This window comes from Natator depressus, chromosome 11 (assembly GCF_965152275.1).
Source record: "Natator depressus isolate rNatDep1 chromosome 11, rNatDep2.hap1, whole genome shotgun sequence".
Classification (NCBI taxonomy): domain Eukaryota; kingdom Metazoa; phylum Chordata; order Testudines; family Cheloniidae; genus Natator; species Natator depressus.
In genome coordinates, this window is record NC_134244.1 from 39,854,436 (window position 1) to 39,881,060 (window position 26,625).

A 26,625-nucleotide genomic window follows, 5' to 3' on the forward strand; every position below is an offset into this window, starting at 1 on the left:
CAAACTGGGCCAAACAGAAATCAGTGGGGGTAGAGGAGAGTTTGTTCATTGAGTGTAAGATGAATTGCACTCAGAAGGAAAGGAAGATAGCAGTAAGACTAGTCCCTCCTCCCACTCCAAAAAAAGTGAATGATTCAAAATTGTGAATTGAGATCAAATGGAAATTATTGGGAATTAACTGTGTTCAAGTCAGGGAAATATCTGGTCTGGCATAGTAAGGGTGATATTTATACTTTGCCAGAGATATGCACAGTGCTCTATGGACACAAAAACCAAGACCCCACCTCCAAGGTCTTACAATCAGAATTAGTCATCAAAGTCCCCTCTTGCTTATGCTGTGGTTGTACAAGCAAGGAGGGAAAATATCAAAAGGTGTATAAGTAAATCTCCTTGCTCTATTCCCCCGACATTTTTAAAGCCATTTGCACCATGGCAGATGACCCCAACACTCCTGACAGTATATTTAGATCTTGCAGAGGCCCCAGGGTGTTATGGAAAGGTTTTGCTCTTAGACCACACATGAACACATGAATATGCATTAGAAGATATATGGCATTTTACTGAAAACACAGTTCCTATATCCACAGGAGTATATTTTAAAGGATCTATCGCTAAGGTTGCTTAAACGAGTTGTACTGAGCTTGCTGCAGCACTGGGGAGCGAAATAGCCATTGCCATGCAGCAGGCACTGCAGCAAATTCATTTAAGCAGCCCTATTGGTACTGATATTCCGTTGCACAGGTACAAACCTGAAGTTATAATATATTGTACATTTTGCTTTACTTGATTTTATTAAATAAGTGTGGAGAATACAGAAAAAATTGCAAAGATTATATAATTTTGGGGTCCACTATTCTTTTTCACTTTGATTGGGCAGATGTATTTATTTATTTTTGGAGGATATTACTGTGTGTATTTCAATGAGACATTTAAAAGTTCCACCATGCATACAGTTCCAAGCAGCAATCCTTCTCATTGCTGGGCCCTGATCAGGCCAAACAGAGGGAAGGTGCGGTTTTATCTCACAACATTTTATGTCACTGATCTTTGTTAGCTTCTACTAAAATCTTAGCAGCCATCCACTGAATGGGCTCAGTAGGTCCTTGATCCCGCAATGTGTAGCATGCTGCTGAACTGCTCCACTGAAATTAGTAGGGCTTCAGGCTGCCCATGAAGTACATGGTACTATATAGGATTGGCAACAATGAGATTAAGATGAGCTCACTTCTTTTAAAATATAATGAAACTTTTACAAAGGCCTTCCACAATATACACGGCCATCAAGAATTTCCTTCCCCAAGATATTTCTTCCAGAATAACTCACTGGAATACAGCCTAACAGAGAAGAATGGAGAATATTCAGATATTTATCAATTGTGCACATAGATTAAAAAAAAACCCATAAGATTACATCAGAAGAAAAACCTTTAGTTAAGATCAGAAATATATTTTCCCGATGGGTACAATGGAAAAGAAAGATAAATCTGAAGAATTTCCCCATGAATCACAAAAAAATTCATACTGAAAAAAGCAACACTAAATAAATCCCAAAGTAAAATGGTGTCTCGTAGATAAAAATAGATAATAGCAATGAACTCCTAAAAGACTTGAAAAAGGACTAGTTCTTTTAACCCTGCACAGTTTTCTTCTGTCTTCAGCACAGTTGCTTCTCTTTAATCTTTTAAAGCTAGTCTCTTCCTTGTAAGCATCAGAGTCTTATCAAAACCAATATATTATACTCAGACTTAAATTCGGATATTAATACTCAAATTCCTTGTGAAACAAAAGTCACTTTCATCCTATTAAATGAGTGTTCACTATAGTTTGTAGTTCACTTGTGTTCAAATGTAAATAAGTATAATTAATGCTATAGCTTTCAGATCATGCATATTTATAAACAGAAAATTACTGAAGCTGTCATCCCCATCTAACCACTGTACACTGATATTCAACTGCTAGGTTTAAAAAAGTCTTAAGATACGTCAACACTGAAAAAAAAAAGGAGTATTTTTAACATGGGTTAGCTAACTTGGGTTAAAATAGCAGTGAAGACACAGCAACTCAGCTTTTAACTCAAGCTAAAGCCTATGGGGAGCATAGAGTTGAACTTGAGCGGGTAACTTGAGTTAAAAGCCAAGTTGCCATGTCTTCATTGCTATACCCTAGTTCAGAAGACACCTTTTTTTGCACTATAGACACACTCTTACATTAATCAAATAATCAGCAAACATGTCTGACAAGCTATGTCTACACTGAGCTGTAGTGCTGACTACAGGGGTGTGAACTGCAGAGCACAAAGATTTGCACACAAACTTGGTACCTTTTCGTTCTTGCCAGCAACATTTACACAGGGCAGTTTAAGCACAACTCAAACACTCGTAGTCTGCACTATGGAGTAGTGTAGACAAGCCCTAAGTTTCATTCATGCTAAATTTACTGAAGAGATATTTACATTAATTTTTCTACATTACATTTCGTTAATTTTTTCTAAAAAAACCCAGAATTTAGGAGTCATTTAGAGTCACCGTAGAAACATCTCTATTTTTCTTCTCAAGCATAGCTCCCCTGCAAGGTAGATACTTCTTAGACCTCATAGAATTTCTTATCCTTCTCTAGGATTTGATAACATATCCTCCCCAGTATAAATCATAGAATTCAATAAGATAATAGAGTCCAACAGAGATCAAAGTTCACCCCCCGCCCCCGCTGATTCAGGAACAGAAAGAAAATTGACTATTCCTTCTAATCTGCATTTTTAAAAACAGAGCAGAATAGGCAGGATGAATAATGTCTTATTCCGAAGGTGGAAGAAAAATACATTCTGTGCTTATTATTATTACCATAGTGCCTAGGAACACGAGTCATGGACCAGGACCCCACTGTGCTAGGCACTGTTTAAACACAGAACAAAAAAGACGGTCCCTGCCCCAAAGAGTTTCCAATCTAAGTATAAGAGAGAAAAGGCGGGTGAGGTAATATCTTTTATTGGATCGACTTCTGTTGGTGAGAGAGACTACAACAACACTGCATAATCTAAGTATAAGCCAAGAGATAAGAGAGGGCTATAGACAGACAGACTCACAAGGAAACAGTGAGACATTACTGGTCAGCACAATAAGCAGTGATCTCAGCACAGCAGCAGCCTAACCATTGTCAAGTGTATTTAGACATTATGACAAAGGAGAGTTTTCAGGAGGGTTCTGAAAGTGGACAATGAGACAGCTTTCAAGATATTTATGGGGAGTCCCTCCCAAGCATGAGGGGCAGCATTGGAGAAAGCACAAAAGTGCTTATCTGCAAAATCAGTAAGTGGACAATGGAGGCTGGCATCATGGGCTGATCAGAGATGAGATTCAAGATCTGAACAGTGAATACAAACAGCTTATGTTTGATGCACTAGTGAAGGGGGAGGCAGTGGAGGGCTGCAAAGACAGGGATAACAATCAAAGTGACAGGTTAAGAAAATGATCTTTGCAACAGCATTCTGAATGGAGGATGATGATGCTACATCAAGAAAGGAAAGAAAACAGGTCCAGGTGAGCAAAACTTCCCCCCCCCCCCCACATTCCTTTTACCACATAGGTGAGCTACAAAAATAATTCTGACCAAGGAAAAGCTACGCATTCTGTCTGAAGGCATTAATGAAAACAAAATATGACACCATAAAATGCAATGCATGTTTTTGACAGTACAGTATCTCTCAAAGTCCTTTTTATCAGTCCAGATGAACAGAAACAGATTTCTGCAGGGAAAGAAAGATGGAATGGATTGCCACAAAAGTCTACAAAATAAAGCATTACCTGTACGTAACTTTTGTAGACTCCTATTTCATCAGCTCAGGTACGTATTTACCCATAAGGATTTAAACAAAGTGGTAACAGGGAAGAACACTCCAGAAACTGATTCTGCTCAACTGTCAAATCCATGTCAGAGAAGGTGACCAAAATGTATATGATGAGCCACAGGTTGTGCACAGAATTTCATCATAAATCACTCTGCTCAAGACCATACCCTCCATGGGACAATCTCTCAACCACAGCAGCTGAATAGGTTTAAGATTTCCTCAGGGACTGATCCAAGGCTTGGACTTCTATGGTCTTTCTTGTAGATTCAAAGAAATCTGTTTCCAATACACATACTTTAAACCAACTGAGCTGAGGAGTTCCAGCAAGGGGCTTTATAAAGTCCTTGATTACTCTTAAAGCTCTAGAGATTTCAGGGAAGTCTTTGTGTTTTTGGAGATGGTAACCCACATGGCCACTAGACTAGGTAGACACTCACAACATACTGTGCATCTGGAGAAGAAAGCTCTGCTCACTCATTAATGCAGTGTCACTGGGACACATTTCTGGGATCATCTCTTTTTCATCTGGCAGAAAGTTATACAGCATTGTATGCATTTGACACATCCATCCTGGCTGCTTAAAGAAACTAGTAATAGATCTTTCTCAGTTCTCACTTTCTGCACCAGTTTTTGGGTCTTTTATATAGGATGGCAAAAACAGCGTGCTCCGATTCACAGTTCCAAACATGGTAACAATGGTGTAAGCCGTATGGTAGACAAGGCTCAGGTGTTTTTAACCACCATATTAATTATCTCTACTCAGTACATATTCCACCCTTCCTATCACGAGTGGAGGTACACCACTGCACAATGATGGAGAATTAGGGTTCCATCTTTGTCAGTGTCAACACACCCATAGACACTGTGGTGACAGGCACTCTAAAAATTCCAAAGGTCGACTAAAGGATAGATAGGTTTCAGAGTAGCAGCCATGTTAGTCTGTATCTGCAAAAAGAAAAGGAGGACTTGTGGCACCTTAGAGACTAAAAAATTAATTTGAGCGTAAGCTTTCGTGAGCTACAGGTCACTTAATCAGATAGATAGTAGCTAAATCACTCTGATTTTCAGAAAGTGGGGACCTAGAAAAGGGAAACGATGGTAATCCACTGAGCACTTAAGGCAGAAATACAGAGCATGGGTGTCTGTGCACATAAAGAAGCTGAAGAATTTCATCTCTGTTTTACATAACAAGGAAAAAGGATATGGAGACATCCTTTGGTCAGAAGGCAAGAGTTCAGGGAAACACTGGATTTAGCTGTACCTTCTTGAAAGACTTACTTTTAAAGGTACAGCTCCATATTTCTAGAAAGAAATAGACTTTCTATCTATACTTTATAGACTGAAAGTATAAATAAAACCATTTAGGCTCAAGTACTGCATTTTTTCTTTGATTTTTCAGCTCAGAGCACAGTTAGTATTCAATGTAAACAATCACAGTCAGGGCAGCATGATTATGTAATCATTTAATCTGCCACATACATGTCCTTCTTTCTGAATTTGCTGCATAACCGTGTTTCAGGGCTTGTCTTCACTGCAAAGTTAGCCTAGCTCGAGTGACAGCAGTCACTGCAAAAACACTGGAGATGCAGAGAGTGACTGTACTAGCAGCACAAAGCAGCTGAGGCCTGGTATAGAACTACAAAGTTAAGTCAACATATGCTGCCTTGTGTTGACCTAGTTAAGCATGTGTCTACACTTAAATTTGTCTAACGCAGATGTAAGTACTGCATTACACCGACATAGTAAGACCTGAGCAGTGTTGAGTCATAGTTGATGTACTCAGGTTGAGACAACACAAATGTAGACACTGCGTTATCTATGTTGACCCGAACAGTCCTCTAGCAGATGTCCCACAATGACTGACACTGACCGCTCCAATCACAGTTGTGAACTCCACTGCCCAGGGGTCACGGAGACCAGAAGACCTGTTCCCTTTAAAACCCTGTGAATTTAAATGCCTTTTCCTGGTTGTCCACCTTGGCAAGCACACCTAGCAACTCTCCACTGTTGTGCATAACTGCCCAGCTGACCATGCCAGCTATATACTCCAGATGCCCTCCAGCCCAGAGTCGACAGGACATATTGGATCTACCTTATGGGGAGAAGAGGCTGTGCAGGCACAGCTATGGATCTGCCGTAGTAATGTGGACATCTATGAGGGGATGTGGGAGAACAGGTATGACACAGATCAGTGGCTGTGCTCCGTGAAAGTGAAGAACCTGCGGCAGACATACCAGAAGGCAGGAAGACCAACAGTTGACTGAGTGCTGAGCCACAGACTCGCTGCTTTTACAAAGAGTTCCATGCCATACTTAGCAGACACCTCACCACCATCCTGCACACCTCCATGGACACCTCAGAGAAGTCTAAGTCACTGGCCCTTGGCAGGAACAGGGAGGAGGAGGAGGACAGGAGACATGCAAGTCGTGGTGGTGGTGCGGGGGGTGCTCCAACTATGCTGCGAGCCAGGATCTGTTTGTGACTCCACAGCAGTCCAGCCAGTCCCGGTGGTCAAGACCGATGCAGAGGAAGGAACTTTGAGTAAGACTGTACATTTATTTCCCATTACAGCGATGGCACCCCCACCTTGGCAGGACACAACTACTGACTTTTCATATATTTACTCATACTAGAAGAAGAGGTAGCAATACAGCAAAGAGAGTGTAACTTGCCACACAGGATACAGAGCCTTGACTTGTAAAAACACCTAAATCTAAAGTATATAAAACTTCCATGAAAGGAAACCACACAAATCTATGAAGAAAGATCTCAGGTGCAGGACCAGCTCTAGGCACCAGCAAAGCAAGCACATGCTTGGGGCGGCACAATTCCAGGGGCAGCATTCCGCCACCCTTTTTTCTTTTTTTTGGCTTGGGTAAGGGCGGCAAAAAACCTAGAGCCAGCCCTGCTCAGGTGAAGTAAAGAGTTAACATTCTGAAGCTGTATTTTCCATCCTCCAATTCTACATTTTTCATCAGCCCCACACAAACAGGATTCTTCTGTTGCTATGTAAATCACAAGAGCTAATGAGTATCAAACAACATTAGCAAGATTCAGTGAGCACTCTAAACAAACCATCCAAGTCAATCACCATGGAAGATGATTACTCCAACTAATCTCTCAAAGGAGAACACATTTATCAGCCTTACATGCTGTATACACAAGTATATTCACAACATAAAGATAGAGCTTTATTATGGAGCTCAATATGGAAGTGTACTAAAACAGAAATAAAACTCAAAGTGTACTTCCAAACTAGTATTTATTTAAGGATGGATTTTAACAGAAAATTCCAGATATTTTCAGAAGTTAGTGGATATGTTTTTAATTGGTTTATTAACAATAGTGGGAAATCCAAGTGTATAGACAGTTCATCAGAGGGTTTAACGGTTTCGTAAGTTTCTTCTCTAGTACAAAAAATATCTAATATTTTGATTAAAATCTGTAAGCATCTACTCAATGAATGATTTGTTTCAGGAAGTAATGTTTTAAAACATTCTTACAATTTCAGTCCAATTATAAAAAAATGTAATAAGAACTTCCCTTAAAATCTAGTGCCTAGACAACAAAAACATCACTAATGTCAGAGGGATCCAGCATGTTTTCTTTATATTCAAGAGAGAAAAGAAAATCTGTAAAATCTGGGAACAGATTTTCTTTTCTTTTCTTTTTAAACTATAAGCACAGATTTGAGTTTTGTAAAAGCCTTTTTAAGGCAAATAGTTCTAATTTTCATAAGCAAATATTCAGAAGTTTTATAAATTGCCAGCTTCTAAATGTTTCCTTCAGTTTAGCATTTTCACAATTGACTGTACACATGATATCACTCCTACCTACCTGCCGCTGCAGTTCTGCCAAGTTGTAAGGCAAGGCACCTTCAGCCAGTGGTGTTATTCTCTCAATATCTGACAAAGTTAAACGCCTTCAGACAAGCCCAAGGAAAATAAATCATTGTTAGCCAAAATCATAAACAAATCTCAGCAAGCACCTTTTCCTCAACAGACTAGATTATGGCTTTATATATTACTTGTTATATTTCAGGTATTCCTAAGTACTTTACTAAGTACTGTTGCAGGATCCAATCTTGGGAGTTGTAAGCATTTCTGTTCTAACTGTCCTCAGTGGGAATAAAGGGAACTCAGCATTATCCAGGTTTGGGCCCTTGCATACTGGTAATATAGGGTCTGCACTCTGTAAATGCAGCAGCCACCACATACCCCATAATAACTCACATGCTGCAATCTAGTCAAGACACCTCTCACACTTCAAGTTTACACCAGCAATCTGTGTATTACAAGTTTTTTGAAGCAGGGAGTGTATTTTGTTATTTTACACCATATACTGATTATCTGATGACTGCACTATACATATACTTATACACCACTCACCCCCCAGCACAGTCAGCAGTCATCAAATAATCCATATATATGTAATATATGAATATATACGTAAAACAAATCTATTTTAAAGTAAATATAAATAGGGTGGAAAGACTAATATGAATGATTATGATAGTTATAAATTACCCTGTAGCATTGTATAAGTCTGAAAGTTGATAGAGAATATCGATTTCCAGCGGTGTGACTTGTCCAAATTTGATTGCAGCCTGGGAAAACTCCTCTGGATTTAAGAGGAAGGAGAAAATAAGGTAAATGATCCTGAATCATTTATCACATTTTCACTTTAAATAGAATGAAATGAGCCAGAATTAGTACCACATCTATTTCAGAACAGCAGCTTCAATCACAGAGTAAATCTGATCTTGCAACTCTTACTTATGCAAGTAGTCCCCATTGAAATCTATAGCAATTCTCCTATCAGCAAAGTCCATAGATCAGATCCAGTATTTGGGGCTCTACTGTAAAAGCAGACAATGGTATAATTTATGGATGAACCAATCAGCATTAAAACTAGCACAATCATTTCAGTGTTCCTTCCTCCCGTAGCTCTCATTGTTCCCAGGTTTGGATAAGTGCCTATCCACATTACAAATACAATTTGTAACACATCCATGACACTCCTCTGATCAGTTACAGAAAACATGGTTTAGTAGTATCTATAGAACAAGTTTTTCACAAGATAATCACATGTGAGCCACGTTTGTGCATTCACATCAAGAAAAATAGTTAGGTAGTGATGTATCGGTGCAAACCGGAGAATCTGGACAGGTGTCCCATCCTACCATCCAAAGACAGAGGGTGCCCAGAGCATATGAACATACAGCAGCACACATGGGGTATTGCACTCTTAGATGTCTAACTTCATGAGAACTGGAAGGAAAAGGGGTGGGGCCAACCCAGAAGATATAGTTAGTGGGTCCCATCCACAGATGGGAAATAACTATGTTATGAAATGATTACAGAAAGCCAATCAATCCAGGCCACTGGCAAGGCTGAATCACAGTTAACTTGCACGCTTGCTAACAGTTTTAGCCTTATTGTATGTGTGGAAACAAATTATATTTAGCGCACACCATGCCATTAAACGGTTACAAACTCCGCTAAAATTGTGTGGAAAGAGCTACAGTAGCACACAGGAACAGCCAACAGGACACAGAGAGTTTCTGATTAAGTATTTTTGTTATTGTTAAAGCATACCCATTCTGCCAAAGTTGCCATATTCCCCAGACTTTTCTACGCTCCATGTAAACACTTATCACTACCACAAGAAGGTCCACATTGCAGTGGTATCCCCAGGATATCAGAACCAGTCAAGGCTCTTGTCAGAACCCTGACAACTCTTCTCCTTAAAGAGCCAGCTAGAACCCTCTGCTGGCCTGTGAAGTCTGGAGTTGAGCAGGAGAAGCACATTCAGAATCAAACTTGAAATATTTGCATAGCTGTGCTAAACTTCCATATTACTAGATTTACTAGTCTTAATCCATATACAGTATAAAAAAGGCACACTTTATAGATCTGAAAATTAATAAAATATAGTAAATTTATTTTACCTTTTGTGACCTCAATATCTTTCCTTGTAGCTGCTATAATACTGTATATCTTTCTAACGAGTTCCATGTTATTCAGCAGGGCATTAAAAGCATTGAAATAGGAGAAGCTGACCTGATGTGAAATAGTTCCACCTGCTACCTTAAAAACATAAATAAAAAAAAAAGATAAAACACAGATCCTGATATGTGGTTAGGATTCAGCTGATAGCCTTAAGCCCCTTGACAACCCAAGAGAGCTTTACTGTAAATTAACATCCATCTGGACATACAAGAAAAGATTAAGATATATTTCCATCGTAGTAGTTATATCCTGTTTTTTTAGTGATACCAGTGAGGGGGTCATTATTACACAGAAAAGGTACTATCCTTTTTGATGCAATAAAAATAACCAGGAAACAACTGTAGAATTACTATTAAACTTTTTTGTAGAATGCGTTGTTCTAGATTTTTCCAACAGTGACATTTGCAAATGTTTTATTTTAGATAATTTATAGCAATAGTTAACAGTGTTAACAATTAACCTTAGAAGTTGAAATTAACACAAATCCTTACTTTCCAAACTAAGACACCTCCCCCATCCAGCAAAACACTTAAGTGTATAAATAGTCCCCATTGACTTCAATGGGACTTCTCATGTATTTAAGATTAATCACATGCTTAATTTGTTTGCTGGACTGGGGACTTGGCTATAAAGAGCAGTGAGCCAAAAGATGGGCAAATTCTGACTCACATGAATAGTCCTATTATAGTAAATAGGACTATTCACAAAAGAGTACGAATTTGCAGGATCTGGACCACATTTCATGTCACTAGTTATAATACTGTTTACATTGCAAATTTCAGCTCAAATTTTTTATTTACTGTGACAGAGTATACAAACCCCATACAAAGTGGGAAGTGGTTAATGAGAACCTGTGGGCACAATTAGCCCCATCCTGCTTCACTTGCAAGAAGTGCCAAGCCTGGAGGAACTTAAAAGGGGAAACATTCCGTGCAGGGGCTGACTGGGAAGAGAAGAAGGCCTCTTGAAGGAAGGCCTGATTAGGACCAGGGCCTACCCCAGAACTGACTGAAAAAAAGGCCTGGCCAGAGCCAAAAGATAACAAGACACAGTTAGACCTGAGTCTCCCTAGGGGTATGTAGGCCTGGCAAGGGACTCATATATGTTGTCTGTACCCAGAGCTATGGGTTTTTTCCTTTTGGGGTCTGTGAAGGAGTGCGCCCAGGAAGGAGCTGGTGGAAAGGCCTAGAAGCAGGCCACAGTAGGAAGCAGTGGATACAAATAGGCAGACCTTAGCTGTTTATTACAAGGTCCCTGGGCTGAAACCTGGAGTACAGGGAGTGCCTGCGTTCCCCTACTAACAAAAGTAGTGGGGAGGCCCCTGGATATAAGGGCTGGAAAGGACTTAAGCCTGTAGCTGGGATGAAAACCCAACATAAAGTCACTGGGCGACAGCCATACGGATTATGTTTACCCCAGAAGAGGTGGGACCATACAGAGGTCCCTGGCTGGAGGGCCAAGTCATGAGAACAGCAGACCACTGCAGGGCTAGAGTGACTGTCAGCAGAAGGCATCTAATGAGAAGACACTACTATGAAATGCCAAGCCATGAGAACGTGCACCTATGGTGACTCACCTCACTGACACAAAAAAGGAAAATACTCAGCTATTCATGACAAACAATCTTGCTTTCAGTAATGCAGAATAACTTGTACTTTATCATCATTATTAGGGCTGTCAAGCAATTAAAAATAATTAACCACAATTAATCGCACAATTAAAAAATTAATTGTGATTAATCATACTGTTAAAACAATAATAGAATACCATTTATTTGGTATTCTGGTGACACTGTAAATAAGAAGAGGACAGCATTATCTCCTGTAAATGTAAACAAACTTGTTTGTCTTAGTGATTGGCTGAACAAGAAATAAGACTGAGTGGACTTCTAGGCTCTGAAGTTTGCATGGTTTTGTTTTTGAGTGCAGTTATGTAACAACGAAAAAATCTACATGTGAAAGTTGCACTTTCACAACAAAGATTGCACTGCACTACTTTTATGAGGTGAATTGAAAAATACTATTTCTTTTGTTTATCATGTTTACAATGCAAATATTTATAATAAAAATAATATACCCTTTGATTTCAATTACAATACAGAATACGAATATGAAAATGTAGAAAAACATCCAAAATATTTAATAAATTTCAATTGGTATTCTATTGTTTAACAGTGTGATCAAAACTGTGATTAATCGCAATTAATATATTTTTAGTTAATCACGTGAGTTAATTGTGATTAATCGATGGCCCTAATCAGTATTACTTCTATAAAAACACAATATTGCATAAAAACCCTATGTGAGCAATGAATGGTACTGCATTGTCAGTATTGCTAATAAAGAGGAAGATAAGGCATGTGTTAAGAATTTTAGACATATACCAATTAAATTACAAACTCTCACTTGAATAGCACTTATATTTAAGACATTATTTTCTTTACACTTACTGAAACTAGATTTTCTTCCACAAACGGACTTAGCATATGTGAACGAATGGTAGCCATGATGTCACTAAAGTCCAGTCCAGTAATCATACCAGTTTTGTTTTTGTCTTTCAGTGCAAAGGCTTGTCTTGCATGTTCTGACTGTAGCTCCTGAAATACGAATTAGAAGTATCACATTAGGAATATGAGTCTGTACACCCACTGTGCATGGAAATCCCACTGTCTTCATTTGCCTGCCTAAGAGTGTGCATGCAAATGTTATACTCTATATAAAAATACAACAGTAGTTTTAGTAAAAGCGCCCAACAAACTGATTCATCCCAAAAAACTCCAATCCAAAATGGAAGCCAAAAAGTCTTCCCACCACTCCCACCCATTCATCTTTGCTGTCACAAGAAAATCAAAGGAGAACAATTAGAGTTTGAAATGTCATCAAATCTGGGCTTTGGTGAACTGAAGCACAAAGGACTGTTCACAGTTCGAACCCAATGCCCTGCCTGCAGCCTGCTCAATGTTAAACCAGGGAGCTGTTAGCCAATGCTCCTCCAATGATGTGTTATGCAGTACATAAAAGGTTGTTACAAGGAGGAGAGAGAAAAATTGTTCTTCTTAACCTCTCAAGATAGGACAAAAAGCAATGGGCTTAAATTGCAGCAAGGTCAGTTTAGGTTGGAAATTAAGAAAAACTTCCTAACTATCAGGACAGTTAAGCACTGGAATAAATTGCGTAGGGGGGTTGTGGAATCTCCATAATCGGAGATTTTTAAGAGCAAGTTAGACAAACACTTGTCAGGGACGGTCTAGATAATACTTAGTCCTGCCATGAGTTCAGGGGACTGGACTAGATCACCTCTTGAGACCTCTTCCAGTCCTAATATTATATGAAATGAGGAGAGTGCTGATCTCTCAGGTATTCAGGACTGAACACAATTAGGGTTTTATAGGTTAAAATTATCACCTTGAATTGTCCTGAAAATAAACTGGAGGCCTGTGAAGATTCCAGAATACAAGTTTAGCATGCTCCCTGAGAGAAACATCTCTTTACAAGTGGGTCACTGCATTTTATACCATCTAATGTTTACAAATGAATTTAAAAAGAGTAGCCTCATATAAAGCACATTGCAGCAATCTAATCTCAAAGTGACAAAAGCATGGATCACTCTAGTGAGACCCATACAAAAAAAACTGCATCCTTCTAGCCATGCATAATAATAAAGCACACACTCAACTCCCATTATTCCTAGACGTCTAGAAGCAGCTGGGAATCCAAAATATGCCCAGGTTATTAACCAGAGTAACAAAAGGCATGCAAAATTTTCCAGCTGATACCCACTGAACTAAATATTCTGGTTAGTTTCCCCAACCTACCAGTACTACCTCAGTCTTGTCTAGATTGAGCTGCAACCAGCTTGCCCTCATCCAGACTCTGATCTCAGCACGACACAGACTAAGCCAGCTGAATGCAGTAGCAGGTCTGATAATTTGCATGGGCTTGCCAGAGCTGAGCCCTGGCACTTCTAAGCTTGGCAGTTCATAGCCCTGGCACCTCTGGGATTGCTGCATCAGTTATGAATGTAAAAAAATTGCTTAAGCCACGACACCTTTCATTACAAATTAAGCACTGGACAGAACCCTGCTGTATCCCATAAGAGAGCTTCCTTGGGGCTGCCCAGGATACTGCTCTGGGTTATCTCAACAAAAATTGCCACTCAGGATATGTGAACAGTGCATTGTTGCCCAAAACCCTTATCATCCACATTCAAAGCCCTAAACCCACATCTAGGGATGTACTGAACCCCAGCTCACATGTTTGTATAAGCATATACTGAGCTGTGACCCACCACTCTCTTACCACCTACTGTACAGTGTGGGCGCAGCAGAGGTATCTGGGCTTGAGTTTAGATGGCACTCCACTGCCATTCCCACAATTCCTTGTACCACTACCTTCTGCTTACCTCCCACAGTTTTACTGCATTTCTTCCATACACGCCATGGACTTTAGAACCTATCTAACCAAACTCTTTATTTTGTAGAATGCCCTCAGTATCTATGTCCTAAACTATCATTACAAGCCATATAACCAATCTAATTCAACACCCTGTACTTTCCCGCAATTATTTCCAAAAACAAAACAATTTAATTTCACAGGCCAGCCGTGGAATTACGTCAGTTATGAAATTTTAATTTTCTTTAGGTCTAAAAGCCAGAAACCACAACAAAAATATAATATGAGTTGATCATTTCAAATGATATAGAATTCAATTACCTACATAAATTTGCAAAATCTTTTCCCCTTAATTACAATGCACAGCTGTCCACATTCTCCTTCTTTCCTTTTCTCTTAGCTGACAACTCCTTTTTTCCCCTAATGTGAAGTATGGTTCTGGGAGTGAATACTTTTAAAGTCCTCTCCCCACAGGATTCTTCAGCAAACCTTTGAAAGGAAGACTTCTGGCTTACTGCAAGTTTGGCACAAGGGTCTTAAACTTCTGAGGTGCAGTAGTGTATATTATGGGGAAATGTAATAGGAAAAATTTCATGAAGCTAAATGAAAAATTAATCAATACAACAAAGTATCAAGGGAAGCTATGGAGTAACAGCCAGAGGAGATATTCAGGTCCCAATCTTTTTCCCATTGAAATCAGTTTTGCCACTGAACTCCAACGGGAGCAGGACCAGACACCCACACTCATCAATGAGGGGATGTTTTAGAAACAAAATTAATCCTGCCCTCCAACAGGGTGGTGGACCAAAGTCTAATGCACTGTATGTGATCTTATGATATAATCTGTATGGTACAGTGATAGTTTAGCTCTGTTCTGATTAGTCTATCTGGACAACAAATTTCTCACCACCATGTAATAAAACTAATTTATAATGGCATTAATATAGCACAAATGACAGAGCTGATGGCCAATTATGCACAGAAAGAAAAATAAATAACTGACCTGCAGAAACTGTGTAAACTCCGAGTAGGTAAGATTCTTCTTCCTGTTATGTCCAAAATGCAGTCGAATAAACTCACAATCCCAATTAAAAGGGATTTGATGATGAATAATGGTCTGTCCAAAAATTTCTTTGACATTTTCTTGGGAGGGGAAAAAAAGCAAATGAGTTGTAGGATAAAATAATTCACCCCTGCCTAAATGTTCCTGTTAGAAAATAAGCAGTTTTATAAGGCCATTTAGAAAGTGTTGTAGTCTGGTCACTTTAGAGTAATTTCTAAGTTGTATATTCAGAGCCACGTGTAAGAACACATTTACTACAGAATTTAATACTCAAATTTGTACATTACTATGTAAAGCCATGGAATTAATAATTTCATATTTAATTTTAATTAAGAAGCAATTTCTCTTGTAGCACTATAAATAGCTGCTATTTTGTACTCTGATACAGAAATCAATAGTAACTCCCCATTTCTGCAAGGAGTCAAATTAAGCCTTTTATCAAAAACATGAATACCTGCATCACTGTCTAATGCAATATTTGTCATACTAAGTATGGTTTGATTGAAACTTGATTATTACATTCACACTAGCCTGAATATGTCTATTGAAGATAGGCATAAGAAATGCCACCTAAAGCATATCATTAGCTCAGCAGAAAGCACCTTATTAAAAGCTTCTGATAGTGTCATAAAATATGGCCCTGACACAGAAATCAAACCCTATAAAACATGATTGGTAGTCTCAGTTATTAAAATGTTTTAAGGTAAGTGAAATTAAAGATGTCACCTTTTAAATGAAGTAGAGAAGGAAAAAAACACATTTGAGGGTATGGAATTATATTGTGTGTACTGTACAACAAATCAACCTATAGCATATTTGTCCTTAGTAACAAAGCCCGATACAGAAAAATTAGATGGGGTATTATGTGCATACAAGTCTGGTATGTGTGTGCAAATGGCCATGGGACACAACTGGACATTTGTTCACACAAATTGGACACATGCAAACTAGACCAGCACATAATTTTCTAAATTCAGCTCAAAAATTTTAAATCAATTCTAAATTTCCTTGTGAAACTAAACTAATTTAAAAGCCCACCACAGAGCTTAAGTTAAAAGAGAAATGCTAAAATATTTTCTTTAAGACAGGACCGGCTCTCTTTTCTGTTAACAACTTAGCTAGCTTATTTAACATTGTCTGAGTTTACATTTATCAATAGAACTAGAGGACTCTTACCGTATGAGCAGTTATCTACTCTGTTTCTAAGCGGAAATTCACAGATGTGGACTGCAATATCTTCCGTCCATTTTTCCATCACAGACTCTTTCTTTGATGGAAATCTGTTCCCTTCTTTACATTAAGTGATTAGTTGGTTTGTTCATGTTTTAAAGTATATGCTTTTCAGATCTATAGCTGTCTTCTTTTCATGAGTCAATGATTGTAGAGGCTTTATTGGTTCAGTGTATGAGAAATCATTGTGGGAAGGAAAGAAAGAGGGACGAATGGAAATCTATGGAAGGGGTCAGAGTTCCAGATCAATTCACTAATGTACAAGATTGGGTTTTTGGTTATATCATTTGCCTCACATTATAGTTGCAAGGGAGGTTTCAAAAGTATGGTCATACTCTGGTGACTGTGAATGAAGTGATGTCCACCAGCATATTTGTCACACTGTCCCATGCTCTAATTTTTCTCTTTACTCTGTTCTATCACAGCAGGTGCAGGTACTTACATTTCTACGTTCAAGCTGACAGAGTATTTATAATAGAAATTGATAAAATCAGCTAATGTTAAGGTATGTGTACTCCTTTTATTTCCCGAGACAGATGTCAGCAAATTATCAAAAATAAACTGCAAGTAGTTCATATCTGATTGAACCATTCCAATAAGAAAGAGATCAGATAGTAATTCACTAAACTAAAAAAAAAAATTGTAAAAAACACCATTTTATTACAATCTGATAGAAGTTTTTCATTGTCCCCATCAATCCATGCTGCTTATTTACTGAAGTCTCTTCCCAGTCTTTGCTAACCTTTCTGTGGTAGAATTACCTTTTGCTGGACAGATACTCTCCTCCAAGGCAGATATCAATGTAGCTCTGTGATGCAGCTTGGATGTGGGCTGCCACACAAATGACATGGCCAGAGCACAGCCCTGTGATGCATCCAATCTACCATCAGCCCCAGGAGTTATAATCCTAAAGTCACATACAAACCCATAGCTCCAGCATTCCAGTGCACTACCTGGCAAGTGCTTAGACAAAATGTTTACATGACTGCCACAGAAATTTTCCACCTGACCATTTAAAGCAAATTATAGCTGTATCTGAACAGCATTTATTTGAAGGCTTTGCACACCAGATTTTGTCCAATCACCTTCAAATATTTTGAAGATAGGGCCAAAGTCAGCACCTGTGAGGCACAGTAAATTTTCTCCAAACGAAGATCCTTTTCAGACAACATTCAATTTCAAGGGAAGAGGCTAAATACCAATCTGAGTTCCAGGCACGCAGATACAAAGATGAGGAGCATGGTATAAGAACCCAAACAGAACACAGGTGCAACTGAGCTCAACCATCATCCCCCTAACCCACCCACCCACCCACAAGGGGGGAAGGGACTATGTTACCGCAGAATCGTAACAGTGCTACTCAATCCTTTTGATCTGAGCTATAGTGCTGAAAGTATTCTATATATTTGTTGTACTTTTATATACTGTACTTTATTTTTTTAAACTGTGAACAAATATGAATATCAGCTGCAACCAGGAATAATGTAAATTGCTCCATGTAGCTCTAACATTGCACCTACATCATGACAATCTCCAACAGCCCTTATCTTTTAATCTTGGCTTTCCACTGAGCAGAGGGCTAAACAAATTGTACAGCAATTGTACTTTGAATTGTACAGCAATTTAGGATAGAATGGAAGTTAGTATAGTGCTTAGCACATTCTAGTTATGGCTAAGGCCACTGGAAATGCACACAATGGAACTTCTATGTTGCATCACCAATTTAGGATCAGCCTGCAGATTTTTGGCATTTCAAATGTTTTCGGCAGAATGTAAACTTCAGGGCTCAGACTATGCTATTGCTCATACATTAAAAAAAAGGAAAGGCAGCAGCCCTCACCAACAATTTAACACGAGGGTAAGCACAGAGGCAAAACTGGCAGTTGGACATCTTGGCCCTTGGATAATGACAGGTTTCAGAGTAGCAGCCGTGTTAGTCTGTATCCGCAAAAAGAAAATGAGTACTTGTGGCACCTTAGAGACTAACAAATTTATTTGAGCATAAGCTTTTGTGAGCTACAGCTGCATCCGATGAAGTGAGCTGTAGCTCACAAAAGCTTATGCTCAAATAAATTTGTTAGTCTCTAAGGTGTCACAAGTACTCATTTTCTTTTGGCCCTTGGGTGATAGCTACTATAAGATGTCTTACACAAAATGCTTGTACTTTAAATTGAAAAACACTTAAAATGAATTACATTTCATCAAAAATTGAAGACATTTCCTTGGAACAAGGAGAAGGGAGTCATTCTGTAAGATGTCCATGAGATGGGGTTATCAACTTTGTCTCAACTTTTCTGGATACACTGGATAGTGCACAGAATCAAAGCAGCCTTTTAAGTGATCCTGGCTGGGAACCCTGGGTTCTGAGTTCTCTCTTCTCTTTCTAAACTCTTCCAAAATTTAAGATCTGGGAGTATTAAAGCTTGTAACTGAGCCTGAAACTTTAGGCTCACTGTAAGTACAAGTTAATCACTTTATATAGGCAACGCTTAAAGTTTGTAAGGCCTCCAATACAGCCCACCCAAAAACCACAGTTGAGATTTCATAGAAGTTCTACACTCTGCCAGCCTGCATAGCAGAGTTTGTAACTCCCTATCATCTCTCATGAAGCAAAAGTTCACACTAAAGTTACAGGCAAAATCCATTCCACAGATAAGCTATACGAGCATATGTTGGGGACATACGACAATGTTGGGGAGGGGGGGTTAAGTGAGATTTTATTTATGTATCCAGGTTCTTTTATGGTCCCCATCACTAAAAGTCTAAACGCTAATGTAAGCAATGCATTTCTAAAGTGTTGCTATGATCTTTTGCTATTTCTGCAAAAAGCTAATTTCATTCACTTCCACCTTCGTGATACAAAAAAAAAAAAAAATCAAAACAAAAACCTGCTGTTACTTGCAAATAACATAAAAAACAGTAGTCTGTCTGAAAAGCTCCCTGGGGATGTTGCGCAAGTGGTGTGTTAGGGAATAACAGAGGAAGGAATCCAATGGTATATCTACATAGCAACTGGGAGGGGGCTTCCCAGTTCAGGTAGACAGCCAGGCACTACCATGCTAAAAATAGCTGTACGGCTTCAGCAGCATGAGCAAGCCACCCCAGCTGCTGCCATTGCTGCCTGTGGCCACACTGTTATTTTTAGTATAATCACTCAGGAGGAGCTAACACGCGTCTATCTACCCATTCTGGGAAGCACCCTCCCATCTACTGCATAGCCATACCCCAAGTGTAATAAGTGCAGCAGTACGCCTGCTAGTGCTGAGGTGGGAGAGTGGGAAGAGGATGATGCATGGGGTGAATAAAAAGGAACTAAAATGAATGGAAATATATTTCTATTCCTATTTAAAAGGTCAGGACCATCATTAATAGTGGCCAAAGTACAAAGGTAATGAATTAATCATTTTTGATGTAAATAAACATGTACAAGTCACTGCTTCCTGCGCTGCTGAGCTCTTGTTCTGTAAATTAACACTGTTCCTGGACTTTAAACTATTTACTATTAAAACTCAGTGGGTGCCTCTCACATATCGATAACAGATTATGTTGAGTGGTTCTAGTTGTGAGATTGGAGAGGAGAAAGGGTAGTGGGATAGAAGATTAAACAGAAAAACATGTGGAAGGACCAAAGAAAGGAAGGGTGCCATTTCTAATTTCACAGGAACTCCTGGAATTATCATAAATAACTAAAATGCATTGATGCATACATCATGTTCCCATATTCACTGCATGTACCTATGATACCACGTTAAACAGAAACCAACCTCAGGTAAGGTAATAAATGTACACTAAATTTGACATGAAGGTATGTTGTATTTAAAGTTTGGGGGTTTTTTATCCAATCTCATGAATTAGTTTTAGAGCCTGACTCATGATTTTTGAGCGTTGGGGGTTGGCAAAATAGGAAGTAAACAGTTATACTGAAAGGTTTCAGAGTAACAGCCGTGTTAGTCTGTATTCGCAAAAAGAAAAGGAGTACTTGTGGCACCTTCGAGACTAACCAATTTATTTGAGCATAAGCTTTCATGAGCTACAGCTCACTTCATCGGATGCATACTGTGGAAAATACAGAAGATGTTCTTATACATACAAACCATGAAAAAATGGGTGTTTACCACTACTGAAGTGTTCTCAACTACCTCTCACTCACTCTTCCTCAGCCCCTCCCCATCCTCCAACACTCTCAAAACCTCTACTGTTTCTCAATCTTAAGGAAGATTTAACCCTCTCTTTCCCAAGGAGTAATTTGTTACATTTGTCGGAGTAAATTTACTGGTTTAAAATTAGAAATTTGGTTAATAATCCCATCCATCTATAATAGTACAGACAGAGCTTTTGTAAATGCTTTCTTAAGAGATTAGGAGATAGTCTTTTTTTTGCTCTGAGCAACAATATTTAAATGCCTTGCATTAGTCAGCGTTCAAGTATCCAAATACCTTCCAACTTGCTCCAAAAGAATTTGAAAACTGAACACAGGGAAATCATGAACAAGAAAACTGTAAAACAATATACAGTTTGGTTATTTTATCTGTTCTTCTGCTCTTCAGAGCTACAAGATTTTAAGTTAGCTCAGGTATTTAACTAAAAATCAGCCTCCGAAACATTCCATGAGAATGGCTGTCCTTCTAACTTCTGCATGAGAAGGTGCAAAATTGGAAGAAAGTGCTTGGACTTGTACACACCAGTTAAGTGACACAATCCAGATCAGTTTAAAGTTTACCCAGTTGACAGTTCAAGAAGAATCCTTTCATTTCCAGTCAAATACCTACTTCTAGAGAAATTTTAAGCAGTCTTGGCAATCCCAGGTTCCAGTCACTTTTACCCCACAAGATGGGGATTATCTGCTTAGCATCAAGCAAAGGCACAGCTCTTTGAGTTATCTCAGAAGACAGAGCTGAAAAGCAAAAACTACCCAATACGAACATTTGCTCTAACCCAATTTCAGTTCAACTAAAAATGTATAGAAAAAAATCTGTAAATTCTCTCAGCTTTGTAGCATTTGTTTTATATCTTATTTTAAATACTTCTTTCAAGTTGAGAAGGTTTATCATCAATGAAGTAGACAGTTACTTACCTTCATCAATGAAGGTTTAAAAAAATAATCAGGGTCTTAGAATTACCTGATTAGGAAAAGTCCTGACTTGAAAGTATTCTAAAGGTGAACTGTGATTTCACAAATCCTTAACATGTTTATTATTAAGGGATGCTAAATCCCTTTCTCAAAAATTGTTTTCTTTCTATTACAGCCAAGATTGAAACAGGAATGAATGGTTTAAATGAGGTTGAAAGAACGAGGAGTACTTGTGGCACCTTAGAAACTAACAAATTTATTTGAGCACAGTGGGCTTTAGCCCACGAAAGCTTATGCTCAAATAAATTTGTTAGTCTCAAGGTGCCACAATTACTCCTCGTTCTTTCTGCTGATACAGACTAACACGGCTACCACTCTGAAACCTGTTAAATGAAGTTGTTACTTGTTCAACTAGGTATTGATTGCTAACCATTCCACCCCCCTTTTCTTTTATTTCAATAAACTTAGATTTTAGATAATTCTCAGTAATGTATAATCTCACATATGTTATCCACTGATAATGGATCAATCTTTCCGACAAATAGTTTCCATATAAATATAAAGTTGTTAACCTTGACCTCTATGAGATTTTAGGTGTTTCTGTGTAAAAGCTTTACACATAATTTAACAAACAAGTTACTCATTGGGAGTAGAATATAAACATTTTATAAAGAGCTAGTAAGAGTAGAAAAGTGACAGAAAGAGGGCAAAAAAAACAGCAAGAAGCCAATATGGCCACATTTGTCATGGGTATATATGCAGGGTCAAGCCTAAGGGAGAGAAAAAAAAATCAGAGTGAAGGAAACTACTTGTTGTGTGTTTGAAATGTAACCACAGTTCCAGATCTACAACTGTCTACCAATCGTGCGCGCTAGTTGGCTAGCTCTATTCCATTTCGGTATAATTTCTAATAATTCTCTACATTAAAAATATTTATACATACGGGACATGATATACATGCACAGAACCTTGTACACTATACAGATTAATATACACAATATGCCACTATTAAGTGTGTGTATTTTAAGTCAAGCAATGGGTAATACCTTTGTTTATTCGCACTGATTGGCTAAGGTCAAAAATTACAAATCGAAGAAAACTGGCCTTCTCCCCTCACCCCACAAGGAGTAAATATCTTGTAAGATTCTTTGAAGCAAAGATCCAAAATGGAAATATCACACTTCACCATGATCTCATCTCGCGAGGTCTTTGGAGAGTTTCCTAATTTGACATAACTGAAATTGTCTCCTGCACTCATATGAAGCTAACCTACTGTCTGATACATATGTAATGGGGCGGGGGGGAGCCCAGAAATAAACCAATACAGAGGCATCTCCTTAACTCACAAAAGTGATCTGAGACCAATTGCTGATTAGCAAATGTCAGTATTTCATATGAAATTATATTGTGCTTTATATTTCCCCCATACTCTACACACTTATAATAACCCTGTGAAGGTGGTTATGTATCCCATTTTACATATAGGAAAATTGCCAAGGGAAACTGCCAAGCAAGAAGCAACAGAAAGTCAGGGGTACCGCACCACAAAACATATATTATAAAGAAATTAAAACATTTCACAGTACGCCACTAACTATAAAATATACAAGTAATTGCACTATGGCATATTTTGTAAAAGTAATGAACTGGGGACAGTAGTATAAAACTTCCCTACAGCACTCTGTTATTAAAAGGAATATCAACTTAAAAATCACAATTCTATCTGAAAGATTGGTTTTAGTTGTATTTTTACAACTAACGTTATAATAATTGAAAGAGGACAAATTTGTATCTATTTTTAGAGATTACCTTGTGCATTTGACAACACTTTGTGTTTAGTCAGTTTCCCTTGTTTTGTGATCCTCTAATACAGCAACAGAAGAGGGAAAACACAATTTAACAGTAGGAAGCTCTGACCATAAAACCACCAAAATCAGCACAGAGGGACACAAGGGCATATGTACTCGGTGAAATTACTTTTAACTCATTTTTTGAACCAGCTGTTTCAACTTGACTATGTTCATGTACATTTGTGAGAAATCGGGGCATCATCACTTTTTTGGTGAGAATTAATGTAATGGATTGCTTTGTCAGTTTGACAGCTAGCTAGTACCTGAATTTACTGTTTCTTTTTACAAAGTTCTTACATATTATTTCTCTTTAGGATGTGGCAGCTCCTGAGTGCTTAATATTTTGCCCTGTTTGTTAATCATGTCACTTTATACAAGTAATGATTCAAGCAATACTGTATATATTTTTTCAGAAAAAGGCTCGTGCATGATTTGAGTTTTACCACTACCTCAAAAATTGGTGCAAAAATTTTCAGAAATTGCTGATACAGACAGTAAGTGGCTACAAATCCAAGCATAAATTGCATTATCTTTATTGAAAGCTTTATTCTTTTGGATAAAATTAACATTTCGCACTCCATGTATTAAAATTCTCAGCATTAAATGTTTTCTAATCTAAATATACATTTTAGCTTAACATTAAATAACAAATCTACAATCTATTATAATCAGTAAGCTTTTACCTATTCAGTAACATGATAAAATGAAACTCTTTCACCTACAGAATCCTGTTCAGTTCAGTTCTTACTCAGTGATAAAAACTAGACTGTAACAATAAAAGTCTAAAAGCCAAATTCCACTCTTATTTACATGGGTTCAGCTCAGGAGTTGTACCCATATAAGATAGAGTAGAATTTGTCCCTAAAACAGGAAAATTAAATTGGGATTTCTAAAACATGAATTAGAACATCTTCATTTCTACCTGCAACCCCTATTATCTTCTCAATAAATGTAGTAACAGTTCTCCAAAGTTGGTACCTGGAGATCCTGAACTTCTTACAAAAATCCCGTCAGGAATGAAGGAATTAGTACCCATGGTTCACTATGTTTCAGGACAGTCCTGCACAAGCAAGTTTTGCACCACCTATTTTAGGAATGTGTAAGAGTCAATGATTCAACAAAGTATAGTAATTACATTTTTGGATTTCTTACGCTTGTGTTCTAACCAACACTTTGAAAAAATGAAAACAAATTTTACCTATAGATACCCTTTTAGGAAATCAGTACTGTATGTGCAGAACTATATGTATTTCCGGTTAGATTTCCAGGGAGTCTTGGCCATTCTTGCTATCGATACTATTGACCTTAATCTGTTAAAATGCTTTCTGAGAGTATTCTTACCAAATGTCACTTCTCCATTGCCACTCTTGTCAAACAACTGAAAAGCAACAATGAACATTGCATCTGGAGTACACAAAACTGACTCAAATGCCAAAAATTCTTGATAGGAGATCAACCTACAAAGGAAAAACAGAAGTTAAAGGCTTTAAAAGATATTCACAAGGGCCATGAAGGTTGGGGTTTGATAATTTGGAAGGCTTCACAATTCAGTGATTAAGAACAGGTGACAAGAAACCTGATTCTATGTTAAAAATGGGAACAAATGTGCTGTGTCGCCTTAGGGAAGTCACAACCCCTGTGACTCAGTTTCCAATTGCATTCAGATCTGTGGACACAACTCTCAGTGTGAACCTAGTATTTAATACTTCATAATTATTTTTCAAGTGCTGTTCTACTTGGATTTACAAAGTGTGAAGTAACAAAGCATTTCTGCTGAAATGAAATTTGGAGGGTTGCCACTGCTAATATACATGCTGTACCAGAAAAAGTTGGATTTTTTATGAACCAACATACAGATAAAAATGAGATTTTCCTCGCAAAATGCAGAATATAAACACACCTTGAAATTCTTTTAAGAACACTGAAATAATACACTACTCTCCAAATTAAGCAAGCAAAACGCGTATAACTGCTACAGTTCTGAATTTCAGATTAGCAGGTGTCTAGAAAAATAGTTGCAGTATAGCACGAAGCCCATTTTATTCACATTCCATCATTAATTTCTTTATCTACTTTATTTTAACATCAGTTAGGTATTTTTTTATTTCATTGTAATCTCCGAAATAAGTTTAAACCACAAAAATGAACTGCATCTATAGCAATAAAGAAACATGCATAACATTTTTGCAGATTGTCAAGGTAAGAAGTCTCAAAAAAATATTTATTGATCTCAATTTACAAAATATAGCCTTCCAGTACTCTCAATGCTGAAGGATGAACTCAGTTCATAGCAGTTATTTTGCACTGGGACTGTTCATGTCTGAAGACCCCAGTTGAACAGATGCATATTTTATGAAACAGTTTAATGGATTAGGCCATAGTAGCCATTAGTTCATCTAGCCCTTATACATACACTAACCAAAATATAGATCCTTATAACAAGATCCTTTACTTTCCATATTCCCACTGAACTAGAATCTAGAAACATTATGGGCCACTAAACAGGAAAAATCTCAACTTTGACATTTCTATCATAGACCACTTCTAACAATTTACAAAAATGAGTTTCTTCCACAAGGTGATGATTTTGGAAAAGTTGAAATCTAAGGGCCCTGGTTCTATTTATCAGATTTAACCAAGAAAAATTAGAATGGGAGCAAGAGCTATGCAATTACCAGCACAGTTACATCCACCCAAAGGACAGACTACCATCCAGTCTTACACAACACACAATTTATTCCACATTAAAGATAGGCAAATTAGATTTTAGCCCCTGAGAAACAACATCTTTTAAATAGGTTGATAGCCAAACTGTGGGACAAAGTAAACAAGAAGCTGAACCAAATATATACAACTTGCATTGTGCTCTGAAGACCATCAGTTCTGGATTGTGGGAGAGCACCCACTGAAGGAGGTTTCAAAAGGAGCCCTCTACCAAGAAAGCCAAACACTGCTGCTGCTGAGTTCAACCCCAGAAAAATGACAAACGTATCAAACTAAAGGACAGAACAACTATTTTTACAAAAACCTTTCTAAGGTGCACCTAAAGCAAACTGGTACCCAAATACTCCATCTTTTTCCAGAACTGTCATAAACTTTGGTTATTCTTGACCATTTTTTCTAGGATTGTTAATCCTTCTTGAGTTACTTAAAACTTGAGAACTT

The 26,625-nt window shown here is 38.0% G+C and overlaps 1 protein-coding gene across 1 annotated transcript in view; it reads right to left on the reverse strand.

Annotated features, from left to right (window-relative positions):
- SLC25A12 (solute carrier family 25 member 12) overlaps positions 1-26,625 on the reverse strand; it is a 69,657-nt gene that overhangs the window by 26,320 nt on the left and 16,712 nt on the right. Inside the window, exons 4-9 of the mRNA XM_074967583.1 lie at positions 24,802-24,917; positions 15,250-15,389; positions 12,305-12,451; positions 9,795-9,933; positions 8,371-8,464; positions 7,682-7,766 (exon numbers count right to left, since the gene is read on the reverse strand). Of these exons, the coding sequence (XP_074823684.1) occupies positions 7,682-7,766; positions 8,371-8,464; positions 9,795-9,933; positions 12,305-12,451; positions 15,250-15,389; positions 24,802-24,917 (721 nt within the window). The remainder of the gene's footprint in view (positions 1-7,681; positions 7,767-8,370; positions 8,465-9,794; positions 9,934-12,304; positions 12,452-15,249; positions 15,390-24,801; positions 24,918-26,625) is intronic.